This window comes from Cyrtonyx montezumae, unplaced genomic scaffold (genome assembly GCF_038088225.1).
Source record: "Cyrtonyx montezumae isolate F1298 unplaced genomic scaffold, pur_monq_1.0 scaffold_1, whole genome shotgun sequence".
Classification (NCBI taxonomy): Eukaryota; Metazoa; Chordata; class Aves; order Galliformes; family Odontophoridae; genus Cyrtonyx; species Cyrtonyx montezumae.
In genome coordinates, this window is record NW_027071825.1 from 8,130,037 (window position 1) to 8,154,076 (window position 24,040).

Below are 24,040 nucleotides of genomic sequence, written 5' to 3' on the forward strand. Positions count from 1 at the left end.
CAGGGCGTGCTGCTAAGCCGGGAGGGGGGGGGGGGGGCACAGATTCCCTCCCCTGAGCCTTACGGACCCCGTCAGCCCCCCACCTACGGATTCAGCCCTCCTCCTTCCAGCAGCATCCCGTTCGCTCCCAGAGATTTAATTAGGCGTTTACACCTCGGCTTGGAGTAAATGACTGGTAAGAAGCGTTGGGGGGGGGACTTAGAGGGGGGAAGGCGAAGGGGGCAGGGTTGGGGGGGGGGGGGGGAGATCTACCAGTAGCCCTGTTTTGATTGACAGGGTGGAGGACCATTGAAAATCCTGCTGGGTAGCTCCCGGGTCGTTCTGAAGCTCCTTTTAAAAATCCTTCTTCAATGCTACCTCCCGGTAGATGGCAGCTCCGCCGGGCGCGGAGGCAGCGCGGAGACAACGCGAACGGATGGAGTAGGGCGGGCCAGGGCGCCGCGCCGCGCCCGCTCCCCACGCGTGTCCCCGCTCCCACTGCGGGCGGAGAGGCAGCGCCGCCGCCCCAGGTAAGACCCCAACGCCCCCCGAGTGGGTTTCGTGGGGGAAGTAAGGAGAGTTTGGGGATGGCTGGGTAGGATGGAGGGGAGTTCTCCGTGGGAGAATTCGCGGAGACGCGCGCACCGCGAGAAAGTGAAACGCAGCTCAAGTCCTGTTCCCTGCGGTCCACGTTTTCTTTCTTTTTTTCCTTCTTTTTTTATAGCGCTTTCTTAAAGAAAAAAGGCAAAAATAAAAACACCTAACACTCGGCGAAGGGCCGCGCTGGGGTCGGGGACGGGGGGGTGCTCTTTTTGGCAGCCGGGGAGGAACGGGATGGGGGTGCGCATCTCTCACTTGCCGCGATACGGGGAGAGAAGAAATACTTTCCCTTATTTACATAACTATGTTTTAATAAACGGCGCGGCCTCCGGAGAGGGGAAAACATCGCTGAGTGAGAGCGGGCCGGGACGGGGCGATGCGTCCCGGAGAGGAGTGTGGGGGGCAGCGGGGTTTCTTCCCGGAGCCGCTGAAGTTAAGCAAAGAAGGGACAGCGTCGAAACTCCGCAGCGTTAAGATGTTTCTACGGGAAATCACCTCCCCCAACCCCCGCAAGGTTGGGCAAAAGGGACGGGCACTGGCTCCTGAAGAGCTGGGGGGGGTCCTTTCCCCTCTTTCTCAATCGAAGGGGTACATAAATCCCGGCCCCGCGCTGTCAGGCTCGGTTGATGAATGAACGGTTTCGCAGTCGAAACCTATTTACACCTCCATTACGGGGCTGACCAAACGGAGAGCAGCATGCATATTTTTACCGCCAGAGATCTCATACATCTCCGCCAGGGCCGCCCCTCGGGCCACGGGATAACGGCTCGGGGGGGGGGGGTGGTACGAGTATGGGGGGGAGGGAAGTTCGTGTGCCCGTTCGGAGAGACCGCGGGGACAGTGGGACCGCGGCCACCGTGAAAGGGACACGTAGAGGGCGAGGAAACCTCGCCGGGGTGGGGGTCCCGCCAGGGGAACACGGGCTCCTTCCTGCAGGCAAAGCGAAGCGCTCCGGGAAGAGTGCTCCGGGGAGTCCCTCGTCCGATGGAGATGCGCTTCAACCCTGAGGCTTCTCGCGACAGTCCTTTTTATTATAATCAGTAGTAGTAGTATTTTCCTCTTTTTCCTTTCACGGAAGCGTCCCGCCCGGAGCCCCGTGCCCCCCACCCCCTGAGCCGCGGCGTTCCTCCGCTGTCGTTCCCATTTATTTCCAGGCACACGTGCAGTCCTGGGGGACCCCCTCCAGCTTTAGTACGACCCGGCTCAGCACATCCCTGCCCAAATCTTCGTTATCCTCCGAGATCGTCTCGGTCTCAACCCACCCGACAGTCCGAAAGGGGAAAACTCGCTTTATCCCGATGGGTTGCGGGCGCTGCTCGGTCCCTTTCCGAAACGAAAAGTGGCGGAGAGGAGCGCGGTGAAAGCGTGGGAGCCGCGGAGGGATCAGCCCCGCACCCGCGGTTGGGGGGCTCCGGCGGATCGGGCTCCGTCTGTGTCCGGTACCAGTGGGAGGAAAAAAAAGTATAGTCTTCTCCTCTCGGCCCCATCCCGTCCCCTCCGGCGGCCCCCTCCAGTTCCACTTGGTTAGCTCAAGTTTTCCATGTAAATGACAGTAATAAATATCTAATCATGTCCCGCAGCCATCGGCGGCTCGCCGAGCAGCCGGTATTAATGAGACATCCCAGGGACGTGAGGCATGGGGGTGGGGAAGAAGAAAGAGAAGAAAATTAGCGAGGAGCAAAGGGTTTATTTTTTTTTTCCCCGCTCTCCTTTAAACGGGTGTCAAACGCGGAGCTGCTCCGTGGGATGGGAGGCTGCGGTGCTTCACTTTTCCTCCGGAGCCAACGTACCTGTGGGTCCCACCGGGACTCAACCCCGTCCCCTCCAATTAACTCTTAGCAATTAACCCACCCGGCTCGGTCCCAACCCCACGGGGCTGCGTGCACAACCCATCTCCCCCCCCACCCCCCCCGCGATTCCCGGACAATGAATGCAGCTCCATTCGAGCTGCGGTGAGCGCTTCTTGTTGCTGGGGAGGGGGGGGAGGATAGGGAGGGGTTAAGGCTGAAATTAAACCGTGAGAGTTGGATTTGTTCTCCTAACGCTAAACAAATGGAGTGATTACCTTCTTTCCAAACGCATCAGTCATACTACATTAAGTAGCAGAGAGCTAATTATCCCAATTAGGAGGCTGATTTATAATTAATGGCTTGGACCAAGTGATAATTGGATGTTAATGGATAACAGTTTTGTCTGCAGTCGCCTCCCGCTCCCCCAAGGCAGAGCTGGAGGGGCTTTTCTCTCCTCTCACCTCTGCCCGACAGCACAAAGCAAATGAGGAGGGAAATCTCCCTGCAGAGGCCATCCTCCAGGTCTCTCTGAGCAGCGTCCGTAGGGTGACCACTAGCATCCCTCTCCCCACCTTTCCAAGCCGTTCCTGCCACTTTTCATTCCCTTTCCGAGCCCTGGGCAACTCACTCAGACTGGACTGTCCCATGGCCCCGTGTGGGACAGCCCTTCGGCTTTTGGATGGTATTTCTAAGTTCAGTTTTTCCATTGGGTGCTTAAACTACAGAGCAGAAAATTCCTGAAAGACTACAAGCAGCTTCAACTCCGCTATCCCACGACTGTCGAGATGTTATGTTAAATTTCACAAATGTATTCAGTGCAAAAATGTACTCAAAGTTACTGAATGGAGGCAGTTAGGGCAGCTTTTCCTGATAATTTAAAGATAACTCAATAGAGTAATTTAAAGATATCTCAATAGTTGGGATGTGCTCTGTGTTGCTGCTTCTCCTACCTGCACCAAAGGAGCAGAGCAGCTCCTGCAGGTCAGGGAGAAGCAATGTAGTCATAGGGTGAGTGAATGCAGAGGGTCTTGTTTCTTGTGTAGTGAATTTCTCCTTTAAAAGAAGGAGTTCTATTGAGAAAGAGGAGATCCTGAAGAAAGGAAGTGAGAAGGAGCAGGGCATGTCTCCATTCTGTCATCCCCACCACCAGCTCTGCCAAAGCAGTGATGGTGAAGGAAGGGTCCGGGATGCAGCTCTCCGTGATGTGGTCATTGCTGCAATAGGGCAGTGCTTCAGCTTGAAGCAGTGTGTTCTGAGCCAGCAGGTATATTCAGCTGGAGAACTGATGGATGTCAGCTGGGGTTCAGCGCTGAGTTCCAGTGCTCGTGTCAGAGCAGGAACACTTACAGCTTCATTTGGCAAAAGCATAAAGTGAATGACATCAAGAACACGGAAAGCCCAAATGTTTTTATCCTAAAAGCTACTGATAATTGCCCTATTTTGGGGTGATGCACTGAAACGTGTTTGTTGTGAAGTGTGGAAAATTCTTGAAATGTAGCTATATACATACCAGAATTAATTCACAGTGCAACAGGATTGCTCAGTCCTCAGCCTTTTGCCTCCAGCCTGCGCCAGCTCCAAAGCCGCTGGGATTGATCATTTCTTATTTCTGTTGACTCCAATGGGTTTGGGATCGGGCACTTCATTTATGGGTTCCAAAGTGCAGCCAAGGCCCCTGGGAAGGGGAAGGTCCCCAAGGGAGAGAGGGAGTGGGAATGGGGCTGAGCAGTGCTTGCAGCCAGGGCTGTGGGTGGGCCATGGTACAGACTGTTTCCTCCTGGTAGCTGCTGCATGGCTCCTTAGGGAGAGATTGCAGCCAGAGCAAACACTGCTTGGGGGAACGCTGCTTTAATCTGCCCCGATGACAACGTGCAAAGTGTTTTATGGGAAGAGGGTGCTTGGGCGTTCAGCTGCTCTGCCTATCCTGCGGGCTCAGATCACCTGCTGGTGGCCAAAGCACATCGCTTACCTTGGCAGCTGTGCTCAGTTCGATGCGTGTAGCCAAGCGCTTACGGGAAGGGATGAATCACCGTGCCCACAGTTCTCTCAGGTTCCCACCGGTGGTTTCGGGGGGACAAGGCTCCCTCCAGCCCGTGGGAAGTCATGGTGCAGAAGTAAAGGTTTTTTTTAGTGGAAGGAGGAATGTCGGTGTTATCCCTGTCAAGGAGGAAAATTCAAAACGTCTGCCTTATTCTTTTAAGGTATTAAAAATGCCCCAGAATTGTGTGACTTGCTGGAGCTGCCTTTCAGGATTATTATTATCATAAAATCATTGAGGCTGGAAAAGACCACTAAGATCATCTAGTCCAACCGCCAAGCCATCACCACCATGAACACCAAATCACATCCCTCATCATTTGACTCGTCTGTCATTTTGCCTTGTAGCCAACCTTGCACCTGGAAGAGCATCTAAAAAAGATATTTTTGTGCCAAATTGTGCCAAACTCTTAATGACGAAGCACAAACCTGATGCGTGTCACAAGGGTGCAGTGCCCATCTGCTCTCAGTTTAACACCCAGAAACTGTGGGTCAATGGATGAGCAGCATTGGTAGCTTGTCCCCATCATCTGCCTGGAGGGAGAGCAGAGGTGACACAATGTGTGTTCATGTCACCCCACAACGGGTAGGAACCTCCCAGACATTGTTCCAGGAGCTGCCCCTGGTGCTGCCAGGGTTCCCAAAGGCACTTAGGGATCTCTGGGTCTCTCTTGTTGTTGGGTTTGGAAAACTAACTTCGCTAACCTTAAGGCGAACAAAATGGTGCTTCCCAGGCAAAGCCATTTTCACAGCAGCGAGGGGAAAGGCAAAGCCAGACAACCACATACAAGTACAGCTGAGCCAGAAACATGCTTGTTTTGGAGGAGGCAAGGGGGAAAGGACTTTTTTTTCCCCTCATACAAACAGACAAGTTAAACGCTTCAAGCAGCTGCTGAATTCAGCATCCTCAGGGTTACCCCACACCCAGGCTCAGGGCAGGTTGGAGGCAGGGATGGGCTGAGAGGTGCGAGTGGTGTGGTCTGCTGGAGCCTGGCTCGGTGTGATGCTGACATCCACGGGCAGAGCACAGGGCTGTGTGTGCTCCTGTCCTCGGTGCCAAGCTGGGCTGCAGGGTTCGTTTCTCACCACAGTGCTCATCAGAAGAAGTCTGCCTAAAAATGTAATTTAATTTTTTTTTTTTTTTTTGGCTGTTGGTTGAGCTGGAAGCAAAGCAAAATCCTGAAACTAGAGATGTTCATATTGAGAGCTTATTTATCCAGGAAAATGCTTTTGATTCAACATAAATTGCAGGATCTCTTGTTAAGGGTTGAATCCCTCCAAGGGAGCCGATCTGCAAACACTGATTTTCACCTGTAAATCACTATGAGCACAATGCTGATGTTTAGCAATCCAAATCTTGTCTCTGCACTGCATATCATTGGGATCCAAGGCTTAAAAACTGTGCCTGACTCAAAAATAGAGGTAGTGAGGGTGTCTCTTTTTTATTTTATTTTGTTATATTTCATTTTAGAGTGGGAGAGGCTGCCCTTCAAAGGGCACACCTCTGCAAGCACAGACCCTGGAAATTCCTTAGCCAGGATCTGTCCGATCAATCACTTGGTGCTGATATCTGGGGAAGGAGGAAAGTTATTTCCCCAAAGCCTTAAATAAAAATCACAGCCATCAATGAGTGTTTCTGCCACAGCCGGGCTCAGCTCTCGGACACTCACATTTCCATGTCCTGAGACCCCTAAAACTTTCCCATCTCACCAGAATGCTCTCAGGCTTAGTTGTGAAAACCTACAAACCTAATAACTCTGGTTTTGCTTTCGTTGGGTTGTGACTTGTCCAGACAGACCAGATGCAATTAAGATCTTGCTCTGCACTTAGAAGGTGGCGGTGTTTAAATCCAAGAATTTGAACAGATGTAAAAATATTACTTTAGAAATGGGGAATCTTGATTCTTATTTTACTTTATTTATTTATTTATTTATTTATTTGAGCTGTTCTCATTCCCTTTATTTCAGCCCTCTGGAAGGGTGGTTTTACGGTGCATGTTGCTCTCGGACTTGATGTCTGAATGGGAAAATATGATGTGTTGCAGTATTGGAAATTATTTATATTTCATCCCCTTCAAAGGTGAGATTACTGAATGTCTGAGGGAACAACCTCATGTGAGGCACAAAACTGATTTATGGCACACTGGTTATTATCTTACATGATTTTGGACCTTTACACAAAGATTTAGGGATATAAAAAAAAACAAGATTGAAGAAAACCTCTTGCAAGGACCATTTGTTCAGAACCTCGTAGGCATGTAACTCATTTAGCACCAAATATATATAAAACATCTGTCTGCCTATGGATGGAGCCTCTTTCCCTGTGCTGTCAGATACACAGGGGCAGAGATTTGTTATCCATCTTGCTGATTTGAAGCGTTCCTGTGTAAGGACTCAGAGCGTGAAATCATAAAGCAGAGGAGCCCTCGGAGCCGGGGAATATTTTGTTGTGATTTTGGTTTTGATGAGGCTTATTGCCAGCAGTAATAATGGGGACACTGTCAGCACAAACTATTTTCTGTTTTCCCCTGTTAATAGTGACCAGATTCCCGTGCTTGGCAAAGAGAATGCAAGCAGGAATTTGCATCTACTGAGCAGATTTGCTGGGCTTCAGGACTGCAACTTTGCTTTTACATGGCAGTGCTGCTCCTATATTGCTGTCACCTACAGGACCCCAAATGCCAACAACAAGGCATAGATCCCCAGTGAGCACCAGACTATTTTTCTGCATTTCTACTTTTTTCCCATTCCCATGCAGTGTCTTGCTTCCTGGTACAGACCTGATGCAGTGCAGAGCTCTCCCAAACCTCACACACATCTCTGGTTCCTCTCTTTTCACCAGAAATGAATGATGGTGTTGAAATTCACTTACACCAGTGAGCTGTCAAAATCCAGATGACACTTGTTTAGTGCAGCTTACTTTCTATATAAGGAAGCCCTTATACATTCCAGTGCTCCCCAGTTTTTGGAGTGTATGAATTGTAATGAAATGAGAACACCCCACAGTATCCACCAGCTAAATGTGGGCTCCAGCATCCTATTCCTGACCCCTCCAAGAAAACTTTATTTCTTATCATGGAGTCATAGAATCATTTGAGTTGGAAGAAATGCTTAAAGGTCATCCTGCCCAACTCCCCTGCAATGAACAGGAGCCTACAGCTCCATCAGGTGCTCACAGTCTCCTCCAGCCTGACCTTGAGTGTCTCCAGGGTTGGGGCATTCACCACTTCTCTGGGCAACCTGTGCCTTGTAGGTTTTATTACCCCATTCTTCATGAAGATGTCTGAGGATCCTGTGCAAGACAGTCAGTTTAGGAACCTAGGATTGCTTAGATTAGGAGGGACCTCAAAATTCTTTCAGTTTTAAACTACCTGCTGTGGGCAGGGTTGAAATTTAGTCTCAGTAATTCCTTGAGCTTGGGATGTCTCAGTATTGGGAGGAGCCAATTACGGAGAAAAGTGAAAAAGGCCCAAAGCCCTTGCAAACCATCCTATTCCCAACCTCAAATCTCTCTCACCCAATGTCATTTCCATGAGAAGGGCAAAAATCTCCCCCTTGTCATTTCCCACTCTTGCCTAGGAAAACTGGCCAGAATGAACTGTGGAAGAAAATCCTTCCATGTAGACCCAGATTTGTTCAGGTAGGGGCAGGAAGCGGTAGAGGTGTTTATCCCAGGATAACAAATAGAAGGAAAAGCACTGTCCTGATTTGGCATTACTCTCCTCTTACAGCCAAGCTGCCATGCACATCTTCGCTCAGCACAGCTCAGCATGGGGACAGCTCTGTGGCACTGAGGTGAGCTCAGCAGCCAGCACCATGACACTTGGGCTGTGGCGATCGATTCATTTCTGACCTAACAAGTTTTGTCAGTTGTGCATTTCTGTTCAGTGCATCATCTGTGGCTGGCATGTGAAACCAGAGACTGGCTGGTGACATTTTGATGGGGGAGTGAAGGGGTGAATGAGGAGAGCAGCAAGCAGAAAGCGTCCCTCAACCCAAATTCTTCAGTGAAATTAGTACAGCTCTAGGACCTTTTAAGTATTATTATTATCACTATTACTATTATTACTATTATTATTTTCCCTCCAGAGGGGAAGGATACAGATGTTTTGTTACAAGGTACTTTGCAGAATACTTTGATATAAAATTTTAAAAATGTTCTATTCTTTTCAGACTGTTTCAACTCAATGCATACAGAAAAATAGACTACCAGGAATGGGAGTTTTCACCTGGAAAGGAAGTGGGTGGTTTTCTCCTCTCCGTATCTGGTTTCAGGGCACAATGTTGTGCCTCGGTACAATCTTATGAATGGTTAAATAGGGGATTTTCAAGTACTTTATCCAAATGTGCCTGATCATACTGAAATTCAGAGCCACATTTCCCCTCTAAGCTATATTAAGTGCAAAAAATCTTACCACTTGTGCTATGAATTCATAGGAAGTTGAGGCTTCTGGGGCTGATGCTGGGAAGGGAATAGTGGTAGTGCTCAAGGATAGCACAGTTCCCATCCCCAGTCATGAATTTGTACATTGCCTTGCTTCAAATTAAACAGCAGTGTTAGAGGAGTATTTAATGTTAGAATTTAAAGGAGAGGAGCATGGAGCTTTCCCTACAACACCAGGCAAAATGCAGTATGCAGGTGGCTGCGCTCATCCTCCTCACAGTCCCTCCAACCACTCAGTCACATAAAAGATGCATTTGCAGATTCTGGAAATTAAAACCATCTATACACCCAGTGGGGAGGGATCAGCTTATTTGGTTGCTTAATGAAATATAAAGATTATTTTAACCAGTGTAAGCACTATTCGACAGCTTGTGAAACACAGCGGTGGCTTGATGAATGGCTTTCTCCATTAAAAAAAATTGCAGTATGATGTCTTTTAAATATTTAATTTATTGAGGTTGGAGTGTGCTCAGAGCTGACAGTTAAATGGGAGCTGTTTGCTATCTAAGTTAACGCTGCCTATGAGTTTGAATTGTATCACACAGTAAGTGTACGATATAGAATCACAGAGGGTTGGAAATGACCTCTAAGATCTAGTCCAGTTGTCCACATACCATTAATGCTGCCCATTAAACCATATTCCTTAGTACCACATCTATGTGTCTCTTGAACACCACCAGGGATGGTAACTCAACTACCTCCCGGGCAGCCTGCACTAGTGCATTACCACTCTTTGGAAAATCATTTCCTAATATCCGACCTAAACGTTCCCTGGCACAAATTGAGGCTACTCCCTCTTGTTCTTTCACTCTTACCTTCTTTCCCATCTCACCATAACATCCTTTCTGGCAATTGTAGAGGGCAATAACATCTCCCCTGTGTCCCCCCTTGTACAGACTGAACAATCCCAGTTCTCTCAGTTGTTCCCCATAAGACTTGTGCTCCAGTCTCCTTACAGCTCCATTGTCCTTCTTTGAATGCTCTCCAGGGGCTTGATGTCTTCCTTGTAGTGACAGGACCAAAACTGAACGTGGTACTCATGGTGCAGCCTCACCAGTGCTGAGTACAGGGGGATGATGACCTCCCTGCTCCTGCTGGCTGCACTATTTTTGATAAAACTGATACAACTGATCCTATTTTCCCCATTTCTGTGTGGAACCTGGGTTGATATTCATACTGTTCAGGTGACAGGTAGTTATGCCGAATGCTGTTCTGTGTGTTGACACAGGTCATGAGTCAACAATTATTATTCTCATATCATTCATTATTATTATTTTTTAAATGATGCTCTTTCTTCTAGTCCACTTGGAAGAGTTTGTTCAAATACATGTACGCACACAGAAATATCTTCTAAGGCTCACATAACCTGCAATCTCCCTGGAGCAACAGTTCCAGTGGAAGCTGGAAGGCACGCCACTGCAGTGCCCTCCAGCACTGATGCTATGGGAAAGTTACCCTCCTGCTCTTTCTTCCCTGAACATGCAAAATGACAGGATTAAGAATTAAAAAGGCATTTCTGTGTGCCAGGGAGCCAAAGCCACTTGGCCTCCCATGTATCTCCTGGCCAGACTGAGCCCCAGTGTGGATTCTCTAGAAGTGTCTGTTCTGGGGACATGCCATGAGCTCCAGCCCAACCTTCCTCCTCTTAAGTGATGGGACATGTCTTCTGGTGGCCACAGGAAGGCCCTCAACTCAAACAGTTCTGGCATGGCTTAACTCTTCCCTAAGCTCAATTAGCACAGGGCTGAGGCATCCTTGTGTTTAGGTCAGCATTTGTACCAAATATAGCATCATAGAGTCGTTATGATTGGAAAAGACCTCCAAGATCATCCAGTCCAACCATCAAAAATATAACTGTTGTCACAGTGACCCAGCTCAGAGAAGCTTTGATTTTTCTCTCCCACTGGAATGAACAAAATCCTCAATAAGGTGTAGATGAAGGTTGAACCAATTGTTTTGTTTTGGGGATAATTTACTTTAAAAAAAATAAGCTTGGGTGAATTTCAAGTTGAAATATTTTGAAAATGAATTCAGATTTGCCTGGAGTTGTTAATACAGAGCAGATCTTTTTTTTTCCTCCCACTTTCCTCAGCTAGATACAAGTTACATATCTGCACACCTTAAATGCATTATTCAATAAATCAGCTACTGATAATGACATTGTCCGACTGTATTTTAAATAGATTAAAGAGTCCTTACTACTGAAAAAAGCAGATCATAATTTTTCATCCTAACAGGATTGCTATCTGCTGCATCAGCTTCCATCTGAAATCACTGGATTCAAGCCACCGCCAGTGATCAATGATCAGAAATGTTTTCTAAGAGGCTGCCTACACATCCTACCTGCTTTCCTTCAGCTTGCGCAGCTGAGCCTCTTTCTCTCAATGGCCATTTGTGGCACTGACTTTCCAGATGATAGTGGAAATTGAAGTTTTGACTTTTTTTGGTGGCAAATGTTTCACAACTTCCTTTCTGATGTCTTATGAGCTATAGAAATGACATCCAGGAGGACCTCAGTCATTCGTAATGTGGATGAATGAAGCATCACTTGGCTTTTGGGATCAATGTTCGCTCAGTTTTACAGATGGCACATTAGGAAAAACAGCTTGAAGTTTCATGCAGTGCCCACCATGGGAAAAAAAAAAAGGCCATTTGTTTTTTTCAGAATAATTTCTTTGCTGTTGAGCTATGAGACTTCAGTATCTATTGCAAACCTTAACTCCCTCTTTAGCAGTAACATTTTTGGCCCTATTAAGCTCCAGATTTATTTTCCTTTACACCGCATGCTTTTTTTTTTTATTTTCCTCCTATAATTTGGGTTTTGTTAAAAAGAACCATAAGGAAAATTGGTGGAAATATATTACATGTGAGTAGATTCAGATAAAAAAATATAGTTTGACATTATTGCAACGGGTCTGAGGAACAGCCTGCTGTAGGCAATGACAGGAGGAAACAGCTAATTCTGTGATGGAGCTGGGTTGGTTCATTAAAAGCAAAGATAATATGATTTATTTCATTATTATTATATGTATGTTACAATGCTGAAAAAATCCTTCTTGCCTTTTGCTCTGCATATCCTGTGCAGCGTGCAATCTGATACTGATCTCTAAACTTGGAAGCCTGATTGATGCTATTGGTGTTTTAGGAGCTATTTTGATACCTTTCCCCAAACCTGCAGGCATTTCAAGGTTGGGAACGAGTTTGTGATCAGCTTTCCAAAGGTTTGGCTGCTGTTTTGCAGGTTGATGTCGCCATGCAGCACTATGGGGTGAATGGGTACTCTCTGCATGCCATGAACTCATTGAGCGCCATGTACAACCTGCACCAGCAGGCAGCCCAGCAAGCTCAGCACGCGCCTGACTACCGGCCCTCGGTGCATGCCCTCACCCTGGCAGAGAGACTGGCTGGTAAGAACAACCCACGGCTTTTGCTCTTCCCTGGGAAAAGCCCTTGATTCTTTCTCTCTTCCTCAGCAGGGAACACAAACCTTTGGTTTGACTCGCTTTCCCCTGATTTACTGTGATTAGAACAGCATTATCATTATACTGCCATTAAGAGGAAGTGCAAAGCCCACATAATGTTCTATGTTTTGGTAGAGGGAACCGTTAAAAAATAACTGATAGAGATCTGAATATATTTACTTGTCCTGCAGTAAAACAAACACATTTCCTTTGTTTTTCAGCCTACCATAAACACCCAAACCTGGCTGAGACCATCTAAGCCTTCTGCAGTTCAAATGGCTAACAGCAGACACATTAGCACTTTGGTCAGGGCCTGGATATGGTGTGTCAGGTCGAGTCTGACAACAGGATAGATGCAGTACTATACTGAAGCTGAAGCAATAGGTGTCTGTGGATTCAATTCTAGAGCCCTTTCCAGAACAGACATATGCTTCCTGACCATCTAAAAATTGTTTATCTGCTTTAAACAAGCCTATAGCTGTCTGATATATTGCTGAAAAAAGAGTGCATTTTCAGGGCAGTCCACTTAAGTGAGTATGCCACGGAGGCAAGATGGTAAGGGTCTCAGTCTCTTTCTATCAGTGAATCTCTCAAGTCTTCATGGCAGTAAATTTCCCTTATACAACTGTTGAATGTAAAATCATTCCTCACTGCAGCCTATGGGATCTCTGGGAGGCTGTAGGGCAGAACTGGGAGTTGCTGTCTCATAAAAAGGGACTGAAAATGGAGAGATGGAGAATAATTCTGGATCTATCAATGGCTACAGAGTGAGAACTGGTGAGCATTTTGCTTGTCCTGGTCACCCATTCTCTCCTCCCCTAATCATTCCAGCACAGAGGCAGTAAGAGGGGAGTGGATGATCCCAAACCTACACTGTGCCTCTCAGACCTTGGGTCTCAAGCTGCCCCCTTTCCTAGACAAAAGGATCTCATGAAAGTTTCTTGTCATTACCTGTTATCTTTAACGCTGCAGCACGGAGGACGTAATGTTTTTTACCTTAACTAGGGTAAAAGAAAAGGGAGATAAAAAGATAGAATAAAAAGCTCTTCTGGTATTGTTGACCAATTGGTCTTCTGACCTCTTATCGTTAAAATTAATACCCCACCTGGAAGCCTTTCTGAATTAAATCCCACAGTCCCCTTGTCTGCTTATCTTTGCCATTACATACCTATGAGCTGGTTCCTTTGCAGTTGCTTCACATTCTGTTACTTCTGAATATCTTTCAGTGCAGGGTTATAGATCTCATTTGCCTTCCAGGGACAGTCAGAATAAAGCAGCACAAAAGCAAACGACCTTAAGTCAGAAAACAGAGGTTTCTGATTGTAACAGCAAGACCTCGCCTGCAATTTATATTCTCCTTCTCGTACAAAGCCTGAAAACATAGTTAAAACATTAAAATAATTGCTGGTTAGCTCTTATTGGAGTGGCCAAACTTAATGCATGAGCTGCCACCTCTGGGGAGCTGATTTGTCTAATTCTGCTGTAGAAATTTGGGAATATTGCAGCCTCCAGGTAGGGTGTTAAACTGATGTCCTTTCTCCTGCTTTCTTCTTCTTGAAACACAAACGTAAGCTCTGTAAAACATTCAGGAGTAGCTTCGGCTTCACGTCACTGCCTCCAAAGTTGCAGCTTTTACCAGTTTTCGTTCCCCAAGAGCTTGGATACCTTGAATACAAAGGTATCTTGTATGCACCCAGGATAACATTGCATTTGGCCAAAGCCCTTTACCCCAGCCAAGTCTTCCAGGTTGCCAAAACCACATTGCTTTGGCAGTAGCCCAGAAAGGCACTGCAAATGCTGACCTAGAATGAAGCAGCTGGAAGCTGGGAAGAGGAATGCTCGAGCGGTGCAGTGCTGATTTGCTATGCTCATTAGCTGACATATTTGGAAGCCAGCTGCGTGGTTCTATGGCTGTCCTGACAGCAGGTTTTCTTTTACTGTTTACATTCATGCCACGATACTCATGACAAAAGCACAAACAAACAGCAGCGAGAGCCTTCATCTGAGAGCCTCACATTGATAATGCTCATTTTTCTCCCTGGTGGGTTGTTTTCTAGTGTGTTTATCCCTCTGTTCTATTGGAAGTCACATTCTTAACTGAATTAAAAATGATACCAGACACCACTAAAGCTCTTCCTGCATTTTCCTCTTGGAGACCAAACCTCTCGCCAGACTGAGTATTTCACTCCAGCACTGCAGCACAACATGTCCCAACTTGAGTAATATAGGGATTTTCTTTTTTCATTTTAAAATAACTTATTTTCGTTGATTTAAGATCTTTCTACTCCCACCAGCTGTTGTGCAATAATAGTGCCTGTGGTAAAATAATAAGCCCTTAAATGTGGGCCTCAGATTTACCCCAGCCTGAATTTCTTCTCTGCCCTCAATTTTGTGAGCATGGTTTGCAACGTCAAACCCTCTGAGCAGCTTCTTTACCAAGAAGGGTTTAGCACACGAGCTCTGGGCTTACAATCAGCAGAGCTGGGTTGGGTTCCTGGCTGCCTTTTCTAACCCTGATGCTGGAGTGTGTCCATGCTCAGTAAAGCACGTGCTTTCAAGCTAAACACAAAAGCACACGAGCTTAAGTGCTTTCCTGAACTAGAGCCCAGGACAGCTTTCTAGTGTCATGCCTTGAAGACTACAGCAAGCAACACAAGACATTGCAGAAAAGTGAGCTCAGCCTGGTTTCTGGGAAGGTGTCTGTCTTCTAGTACAGGTGCAGCCAACAAAACAGACTTGGGAAAGCTGTGTTTGAGCTGCATGGACTCTTCTCACTGATCAGCATCATGGCAGCATTGAAGCCTATCAGAGTTCTGCACGTGGCTTCAAGAGGAACACAATGCTGGATTCCTTTCCCGATTGACACAGTGAATCCACACACCTTATTTTCAATTGTGTTTCTTAATGAAAGAGCCTTATGAGGTCTATGCCACATTTAAGGATGCATATCTCCATGTTCCGCCCTGCTGACACTGGCTTATTTCAATCAAATTTGGCTCAGGAGTCTCAATAGTTCCTACATCTGTGTTAGACCAGACGAAGCTTTCTAGTCAAAAGTTTACCTCCTCAGACACCTCAACTAACCATCAAAAAGCATGCATGGGTTTTATTAGATCTAGAGCCCATGAAAACACCATTGTGTTGGCTCATCTTGTATTAGCAAGTGCTTCATTCAACTGCATACAAATTCCAATAATTAAATTGGCCACTTTTCTTGTCTTCCAACGGCTGTACATTTCAAGACATCATTTTGGAGGCACGTTATGGATCCCAGCATCGCAAACAAAGGCGAAGTCGCACGGCCTTCACTGCCCAGCAGCTGGAGGCACTGGAGAAGACCTTCCAGAAGACACACTATCCAGATGTAGTGATGAGAGAGCGGCTGGCTATGTGCACAAATCTGCCTGAAGCCAGAGTCCAGGTACTTCTGTTTTGTGGGTTTGTGAGTGGGGATTATTAAATGAATGTACTGGGGTTATAGAATCATAATATAATTTGAGTTGGAAGGAACCTTTAAAGGCCATCTGGTCTAACTCCCCTGAAATGAACAGGGATGCCTACGGACGGCTCTATCAAGTGCTCCGACCTTGGTCCAGCCTGACCTTGAGTATCTCCATGGATGGGGCATCTACCACCTCTCTGGGCAATCTGTGTCAGTGCCTCACCACCCTTACTGTAAAAGCCTTTTCCCTTACATGCAATCTATATCTCTTTTCCATTTGAAACCTTTTCCCTTTGTCCTGTCACATTGGACCCAGGGGGCTGACCAGCTCTCTCAATTTTTCAAGAAATTTCTGATGTAACCAAAAATGTGTGCCAGATACAATTATCAAAGAAGAGAGAGAAACAACAACCAAACAAAAAAAGAGCCCCAACTCCTAAGCCATTCAACTGAAGTCACAGCATATGCTAAAGAATTTCTGAATCCACAGCGTATTTTTTTAATTTAGGGTTGTCTGAAGTGCACACTGGTTTTCATCTGTTCTTTCAGATTTCTTTGGGGGAAATTTTAGAAACATCAACAGAAGTCTACTTATTTATTTATTTGAGAGGCTTTTCTGGCTTTCTCAGAGGAGCAGAAACCCAAGTAATTCCATCTGCTCTTTTCCACCAGTGTCAATAATTGCAACATCTCAGACCAAGGTTTTGTTTTATTTTATTTATTTTTTTTTTTTTTTTTTATGTTCCAACTATCATAACCTGCTGGTGGGGTAGTTCCTGCCTTGTTGGGCTTTGAAAGACAAAATAGTAAGCTTCTCAGTGTGGACAAACAGTGGGAACCAATAATTATTTTATATAAATGTAAAGATATTCTGACTTTCATGATTTTTGTTTCTTCATCTAACAAAACAAACAAACAAAAAAAAACAACCCACCAACATTGTGCCATTCATAGAAATGCTAGCAACAGGTTAAGATGCAACAAAGTGGAATGAGGTTTGGGCACAGTGGCATTGCAGTATCTCATTACTTGGGGATCTCCTGAAGCTGCCCAGCTGAATGATGCTGAATTTGGAATTATGTGTGATTTTCACCATTTTCCCCTTTACCATTTGTGGCGCTGAAGGTTTGGTTCAAGAACCGAAGGGCCAAATTCCGGAAGAAGCAGCGTAGCCTGCAGAAGGAGCAGCTGCAGAAGCAGAAGGACTGTGAAGGCAGCCACAGCGAGGGAAAGACAGAACCACCTGTGCTGGAGACCCAGTCCACAATACCTGACTCTGAGAAGACCCAGAGCCTCCCAAGTGAGGTAAGCACGGACCTCAACCTAACCCTGTCGGAGCAGTCAGCCAGTGAGTCAGCGCCCGAGGACCAGACTGACAGAGAGGAGGAGTTTAAGAGCAGCTTGGAAGAGGCTAAAGTGGACAAGAGCCCTGGCGTGGACAGCAAGACTTTGAACTGCAAGAGAGCAAGCCCAAAAGCAGGTGAGGGGCAGAATCTTGATGGTGATTGGGATCAGTACCTTGGTGTTGCCAAAGGGGATGCTGGTGGTTGGGTACAGATCCTTATTCCCTATGGTTTGGGTGCTACTTGTGGGCTGCCCAGACTTGTTCACATGTCCCCAGTGCTACGTGTGTCCCATGGAGGGTATGATGTCTATTGAAGCAGGATGGCAGAAAGAACAAAGACTCTCTGCTCAGATTACAACTTGAGAAGAACAGTGTTCATTAAGAAAGGGAAAGCTATAGCAAAGATATCAACCCCATTTCTAAAAAATAAGATGTTTGGCCTGAACATGTGTTTTAGCCATTCTGTGCTAACGCAACTCTTCTCTTTTGCAGCAAGACTGCAAAAGAGAAGAGCTTGTGCAGTCTGAACCCTACTGGGTGCATATCAGCACCCACAGCTAGCCTGCCAAAATAACCTCCGTTCCCTCTATCTCCTGATGCAGAGTCTCCTATCAGTGCGACTGTGACACCTTCATCCAGCAGTGGTCTGGCTCAGACTCACTCCTACTCCTCCTCACCCTTGAGCCTCTTCCGCCTGCAGGAGCAATTCCGCCAGCACATGGCAGCTACCAACAACTTGGTCCACTACTCCTCCTTCGAAATGGGGACACCATCTGCCATGCCCTACTTGGGCATGAATGTCAACATGGCACCTCTGAGCTCCCTGCACTGTCAGTCGTACTACCAATCGCTCTCCCACGCTCAGCAGGTCTGGTCCTCACCCATCCTGCAGGCCTCCAGCTCCCTTCCAAGCCTGAACAGTAAAACGACGAGTATTGAGAACCTAAGGCTCCGGGCAAAGCAGCATGCAGCGTCCCTTGGGCTTGACACCCTACCCAACTGACTGCCAGATGGGCAACCATGGCCCATAAGAAGATGCACCAGAGGTTGGCACCAGACATGTCACTCCTGTAACCCCTTCCACCCTCATCTCTTCCTGGAGTAAGGTGCTCCCTATCAGGGAAAACTTTGCATTTACTAATGTCTTACTAGCACTGCAATTGCATCAGACATTGCTACTGGCTTGGTCTTTAAATATTTAACAAGGAAGGGGGAGAGGATGTGTATTTAGACAGATGAACTGTCCCTTTGGACTGCTGTGAGTTAAGTCTGTAACATTCAGAAAAAGCCCCCTTACCTCACCCCGATGATAACGTGCCAACTGTGTTATATACCCCCTTTTTTGTTGTTGATGCATTCTTTGGGAAAACAAAGAATCCTGCTTTGTCTTGTACATAGTTTACAATGTTGAAAGCATCCACCGCTCATGTGTTACTGTCAGTGTTACAGAACTGTGGCCTCTTTTGCTTTTATTTCCCTTTCTCTTTCAGTTTTGGTAGCTAGTCCCTAAGTCACAAATCATCCACGCTCCCGACCTCAGCTCACAGCTAGTTGCTCTTCTTGGGTTCAGAGTCTTAATGGTGCTTATGGCGAAGAAAAAACATTTTGCAATTCACTGCTCCACTTCTCTGCTAAAGCTGATATTATAGCAGCCAGGAAATGATGCAACGGTGAATTTCCTGTTTAAGCACTTCCAAAAAGGCAAGCGTTCTTTCCTTTACTTTCTAATAGCACTTGTTCACAGACAGAGGACAAAACACTGGCCGAATGCTGTTGGCTGGGGAGAAAAATGAAAGCCAAATTCACATGATTACTTCTGACTTGATTGTTTCCTCTTTGGTCTTTCAGTGAAGTGTAAACTCCCCTATTTACAAATTACAAGGTTTTCTTTTTGGAGAGCATTTTGGTCTAGCTTCGACAATAGAGAACAATAAAAACTTTGTATGAACTCCCACTGTGTTCATACACCATGAATTATATGGTTCCTTGACAAAACCACGATTAATGCAAGCTGTTCTTAGAAAAACGCTCGGATCACCAAATTCTACCCTCAAGCTGTGCAGCTTCAGATCCTGGTTGGCAAGTGAGAATGTAACAAGTGAAAAATGCTGCAATGCCGGAGGCCAAGCAGAGTGATAATCAGGGGCTTTCTACTCTCTGCAGCAAGGAGGAATAGATACCAAAAGTAACCACGTCCTCATGTAACCAAAAGTCACCAACTCCAAAGTGATTTCAGTCGACAGCTTTGGCCTCATTTCTCTGGAATGACCCTTCATTTTAGTAATCCACTCAGAGTTTTTCCTTCTGGAGAAACAACCTTTCTGCCAACCCAAAAGACCATTTTTTATTATTTTTTTCCAAACCAAATAAATCCTTTGAACTCACTGTGCTAAGCAGCAGGGAGGGAGGAAACCCAGATCTAATCTAATATTGCCTAGAACCAAAAATGCAGACTGGCTCTGTGGCAGGTGCTAGGCTGGAATCTAAAGGGTGTCAGCCAGGTCAGCCACTAACATGCAGCAGAGCCGTGCTAATTCATTGCAGGCGATCATCTGGTCCCTACTTGATTTAAAGAAGAAATGTAGAGGCAATGTGTGTGTAGCCTACAGCCCCTCTCACTCCTGCCTTACTTCATACTGATGCAGAAGCCGTGGGTCATGTTACCTCTTTAAACACGAGGGGGAAATGGAAAGGGTGTTTACAGCCCCACTAATGCGCCCTAAAAAGCGCCTAAATCCCTTAAACTGAGATGTAAGAATAGCCAAATTTGGTGGGAAATGATGTTTTATCCCTCATAAAATTGTAGCAAGAAAGGGAAGGGCAGCTCATCTACCACACAAGCTTCCAAAGTAAATGGAATATCTTCCCTAAATAGTTGTTCTGTCAAACACTTCAGTTTTGGGCTTTCTTTCCTCCCTCAGTTTTCATGACTTTGTCAGATCAGGTCCCGTGACCAGCAGAATTCTATGCTTTGCCAAAACCAAATGTATTTGTACAAAGTCAGTTTTTGGCTGCCACTTTCAAAGGACTCCAACTAAATTAAAACCACCAAAGCATATTTGCTGTCTCCAAAAAGATCCTTTGAACATCCCAGCTTTCACTTCAGTAGCACTGGGTGCCTGTCATCCAAAACAGGGACATCAGAACAAAGCTTTTGTTTTTGTCCTCCCCCTACTCCAAAAAGCCATAGCTATCCTTTTTGTCACTGGGGCAGATGCAGGCTTTCCATGGGATCTCCCTGCTCATCTTCCTCCATTTGATGCAACCACATCACATTTCTTATGTTGAGGTTGTTCTGAATTAAAATTTAATTATCTAATATTTTAAAATAACAGAAAAAATACACCACACACCATTGCCTCTAATCTATATAAGCACACTGAAACATTTGATGCAGTTTTTAAACTTTATTTTTATTTTCTTATGGCCAAAGTCAACTAAAACTACCACAATTAGAGTAAGCTTAATGAAAAAACTGATTTGGAAGCTAGAATTCAGGCTCACGGCTTGCAAAACTTCCATAAAGAATTATCTGTCAAAGCAGAATCTTTCCTTCAAATTGTTTTAACGCCTCAGGGAATTTGGACTTCTTTTCATATTAAAAAAAAATCAAAAAAACTCCTCAACCAATTTGAGGCTATATATAGTGTATAGTATATACAGTGGAAAGACTGAGGGGAATGGTACCATGTGTCATTCCTCTTCAAATTTTAAAAGCCTGAAAACGTTATCGACTGAAAAGGACAGATACAAACCTCCCCTGGTTGCTGATGGTGAAGGTCCTCATTCCCTGTCCTTTCTGAGCTACTTGGGAAAGTGAATCTGTTGATCAAGTCTCAGAAATAGAACAGAAAGAGGATTCCCTCCTCTTGCTGTCCCAGCAAAGATCTGATCCACATCCTTTCCTTGGTGAACCAGCCATGGCATCAGCCCTTGCTTATAGAATTTGTAAGGCTTTTAGCTACAGTCCATGCAGCAAAAGGGCACATGAGAAAACAAATCATGATATTCAGGGTCAGAGTTTACAGCAAAATTTCTCCTTCTCTGCCAGAGAAGTCTGATAGGTATTAATAAAATGTAAGGGGCGATTAAACAGTGCAGGTGAAATACCAGTAAAGATGCTGGGAGGAATTAAAAACCTGCTTGTTTTCCTTTTAAAATCATTTTTCTTTTAACATCAAACAAATGGAAATATACTCTATGTATAGATGTATACATATATATCTATGTATAAATATACTCTTTATCCTTTGTTCCTATATGGGGACAAAGGGCAAAACAAGTTTTTCCTCTACTTCCCCCAGCAAAAATCATCATTTAATATGTAGGTAGTACAAAAATGCTCCAAAAGGTAAAAAATAACCATCAACAAATGAACTGCTCCCTGCATCTCTTTTCTCATTGAGGTATTTCATAATGTGAGGAATTCTAGCAACTTCAGGTCTGTGTTACTGTTGCAGCCAGACAAGGGCAGATGGACACAGAGGGGACTGGAACTGTCTCTGTCCTATGTGCTGTGCATGGTATTTCCACTGGCATGACAACTTAGAGCAACTTCAGGACATTTCTGAAGAGTTCACATGAAAAGGATTAAATAAACCTCTTTAAAGAGGAAATGTAAATTCAGATCTACCATATTCTATTAGTTTAATTATAGTAGCTATGAAACATAACTCAATTAGGCTTAAAAAAATTCAATTACAGAAAATTCCTGCTGGTTTTTACAAGCCGTGTTGATTTTTCTATCCCTCCTTCCTTACTCCTCCATGTACCCCTTGCTGATTTTTTATGATCTGCCCCAGAGTGTTACAATATACCTCCTGTGTTTATTATTGAGTGAAAAATCTATTTCTATGAGTAGATATGCTCTCAATCCAAATCTATGATGGAAGCACAAGTAAAGGCTGTTGCAAGAAGCCTAAACAAAAACAAAAACAAAATTTCCAGCAAAGCATGAACAAACAAACAAAAAATTGTGTGTGAATCTCAAACCATGCCCCCAAATCAGCCGAGTGATGATGAAACATCTTTTGCTTTTCAGACCTCTCAGATGCACTGTTTAATCCACAGCAATGTGGACAGCGATAGCCACGTTGTCCCCTGGTTTCTAGTGCTGCTTGAGGAAGGGATATACAAGACAAGCTGCCAATGTAACCTCTTCCATATATGTATGCCTCTCTTTGATGAGGGCTCCAATTAATGCCAACACTGATCATGGCATTGGGACCTGTAAGTTCAGATATGTTCCAGGTCGTTTCAGAAGAACCTACCAAGAAGCTGCATATGCCTTGTCCCTGGAGATGTTGAAAGCCAGGGTGGATGGGACTCTGGGCAGTCTCATCTGGTGCCTGCTTTAGTGGTTGGCAATCCTGTCCATGGCAGAGGGTTGGATTTAAATGATCTTTGAGGTCCCTTTCAACCCAACTCATTGGGAACCCCAGCGCTGCTCTGAACTGCTCTGATGCCATGGTGGAGCAATTGCACTGATTTCAAACAAAATATAGCCCCAAAATTAATTTGTAATGAATAAAAATGTTGCCATATATTAATGGGATCATATAATAATAATTTTTTTTTTTTTGGAGTAATCTGGGCTCCAGGCTGAAAGTCTTCTGCAAAAGCTCAGAAAGACACAGACAAAACCCATAGTGCATCTGCTGCCCTACAAATGGACAAAGCCTTTTTAAACTACTCTACTTATTGAGTATGTCTATCTCACACTGGAGAAATTTAGGTGTGTTTGTGAAAAAGAAAACTCCTTCTTGGTTTATTTTCTCATGTCAGGAGGCAATCAATCTTTTTTTCCAAGCTTCTGACCCAAGGTATACAGTTAGCTCCAATGTGTAAATGTGTTTGTGTGTCAAACCTATCTTGCAAAGGAACAAAGGCTTCTAAAGGAAAATCAAAAGGAAAACAAAGTAATATACTGTACAGATTGCTGTAAATTTGAGCTGTAGTGTAAGAACTTGTGCTTTAGAATTCACTATCAAGGAACTCAAACTTGTATCATATTTATTTATTCTGATAGGTAAAAGAAGAAGAAAAAAAAGAGTTTATATTAATTTCAGAAAAGCTGCAGCATGACGCTATGTACCAATTGTGCCAGTCCTGCTTTCTGTAAAATTATTGCCTGTTTTCATACACCACTAATAAAAGGGGAAAAAAAAATAAAGGAAAATTTATTTTGCGCATCCTTCATTGACAGCTACCCAAGAAGAAGCTACCCATGGGTGAAAGCAGGCTGACCTGACAGTGGTGGCTGTGAGGGCTTTTCAAACATGGGTCAGGCATTGGTGCCCACATCAAGACCTGTGCTCCACTGCCACACGCCACCATCTTGTCCTTGCTGGTGGTGACATGTGCCATCAGCCATCATTAGGGGAAGGCAATGAATGGCCAGGGATTGAGGAGCCAACATCTTGCTGTTAGAGTCCACTGCCTCCAGTCAAGGTAGCAAAGAAAAGCCCCCTTTGGCTGCAGGACACAGACACTACTGAAAGGGCAGGCATCTTCCAGCACAAACCAGGAGACGAAGTCATGTCTGATGGGGTGGTGGTGGTAGAGATCTGACCAGAAAGAGAGCTTGGTTTAAAGGTTAAATCTGACTGTTCTCAAATGGTTGTGGCTTTTCCACAATTTGGGGAATTTTCTATTATTTTAATGGAAGATCTGTCACCTTTTTGAGGTCAAGCAAGCCAGGATGGGCTGTGCTTGACAAGATGGCATAATTCCTTCCTCTACAATGCTACTCTGATTAATTGAACATCACAGAGATGGAGAAGCACCAATTTGGGCAAGAAGCTGGTGATGATGTCAAGGGTTTTCTATCTTGGCTACAGATCTAATCTGATGTTTGATGGACCTAATGGAGAAAAAGTGTTCTCCTGAAATTACCGAGATCTTATTGATCTGTGAATGAAGCTCTTTATAAAGAACCAAACTA

At 45.2% G+C, this 24,040-nt stretch overlaps 1 protein-coding gene across 2 annotated transcripts; it reads left to right on the plus strand.

The window, feature by feature from the left end:
• Positions 1-350: 350 nt before the first annotated feature.
• On the plus strand, positions 351-18,100 carry DMBX1 (diencephalon/mesencephalon homeobox 1). Of its 2 annotated transcripts, XM_065746281.1 has the most exons (5): positions 351-509; positions 12,091-12,256; positions 15,553-15,731; positions 16,878-17,232; positions 17,700-18,100. In XM_065746281.1, the coding sequence occupies exons 1-5, from the start codon at positions 351-353 to the stop codon at positions 18,098-18,100; spliced, it is 1,260 nt and encodes a 419-aa protein (XP_065602353.1). The 2 variants fall into 2 exon arrangements, with proteins under 2 accessions (XP_065602353.1, XP_065602362.1); XM_065746290.1 differs by lacking the exon at positions 351-509 and having other exon boundaries at positions 12,103-12,254; positions 15,536-15,731.
• The last annotated feature ends 5,940 nt before the right edge of the window (positions 18,101-24,040 follow it).

What these genes read in the sequence shown, in the direction of transcription:
- DMBX1 (XM_065746281.1), top strand. Translation starts at nt 351, where the DNA reads ATGCTACCTCCCGGTAGATGGCAGCTCCGCCGGGCGCGGAGGCAGCGC. An exon ending in AGGCAGCGCCGCCGCCCCAG is followed by an intron (nt 510 to 12,090) that starts GTAAGACCCCAA and finishes GCTGTTTTGCAG; the next exon opens with GTTGATGTCGCCATGCAGCA. An exon ending in TGCCTGAAGCCAGAGTCCAG is followed by an intron (nt 15,732 to 16,877) that starts GTACTTCTGTTT and finishes GTGGCGCTGAAG; the next exon opens with GTTTGGTTCAAGAACCGAAG.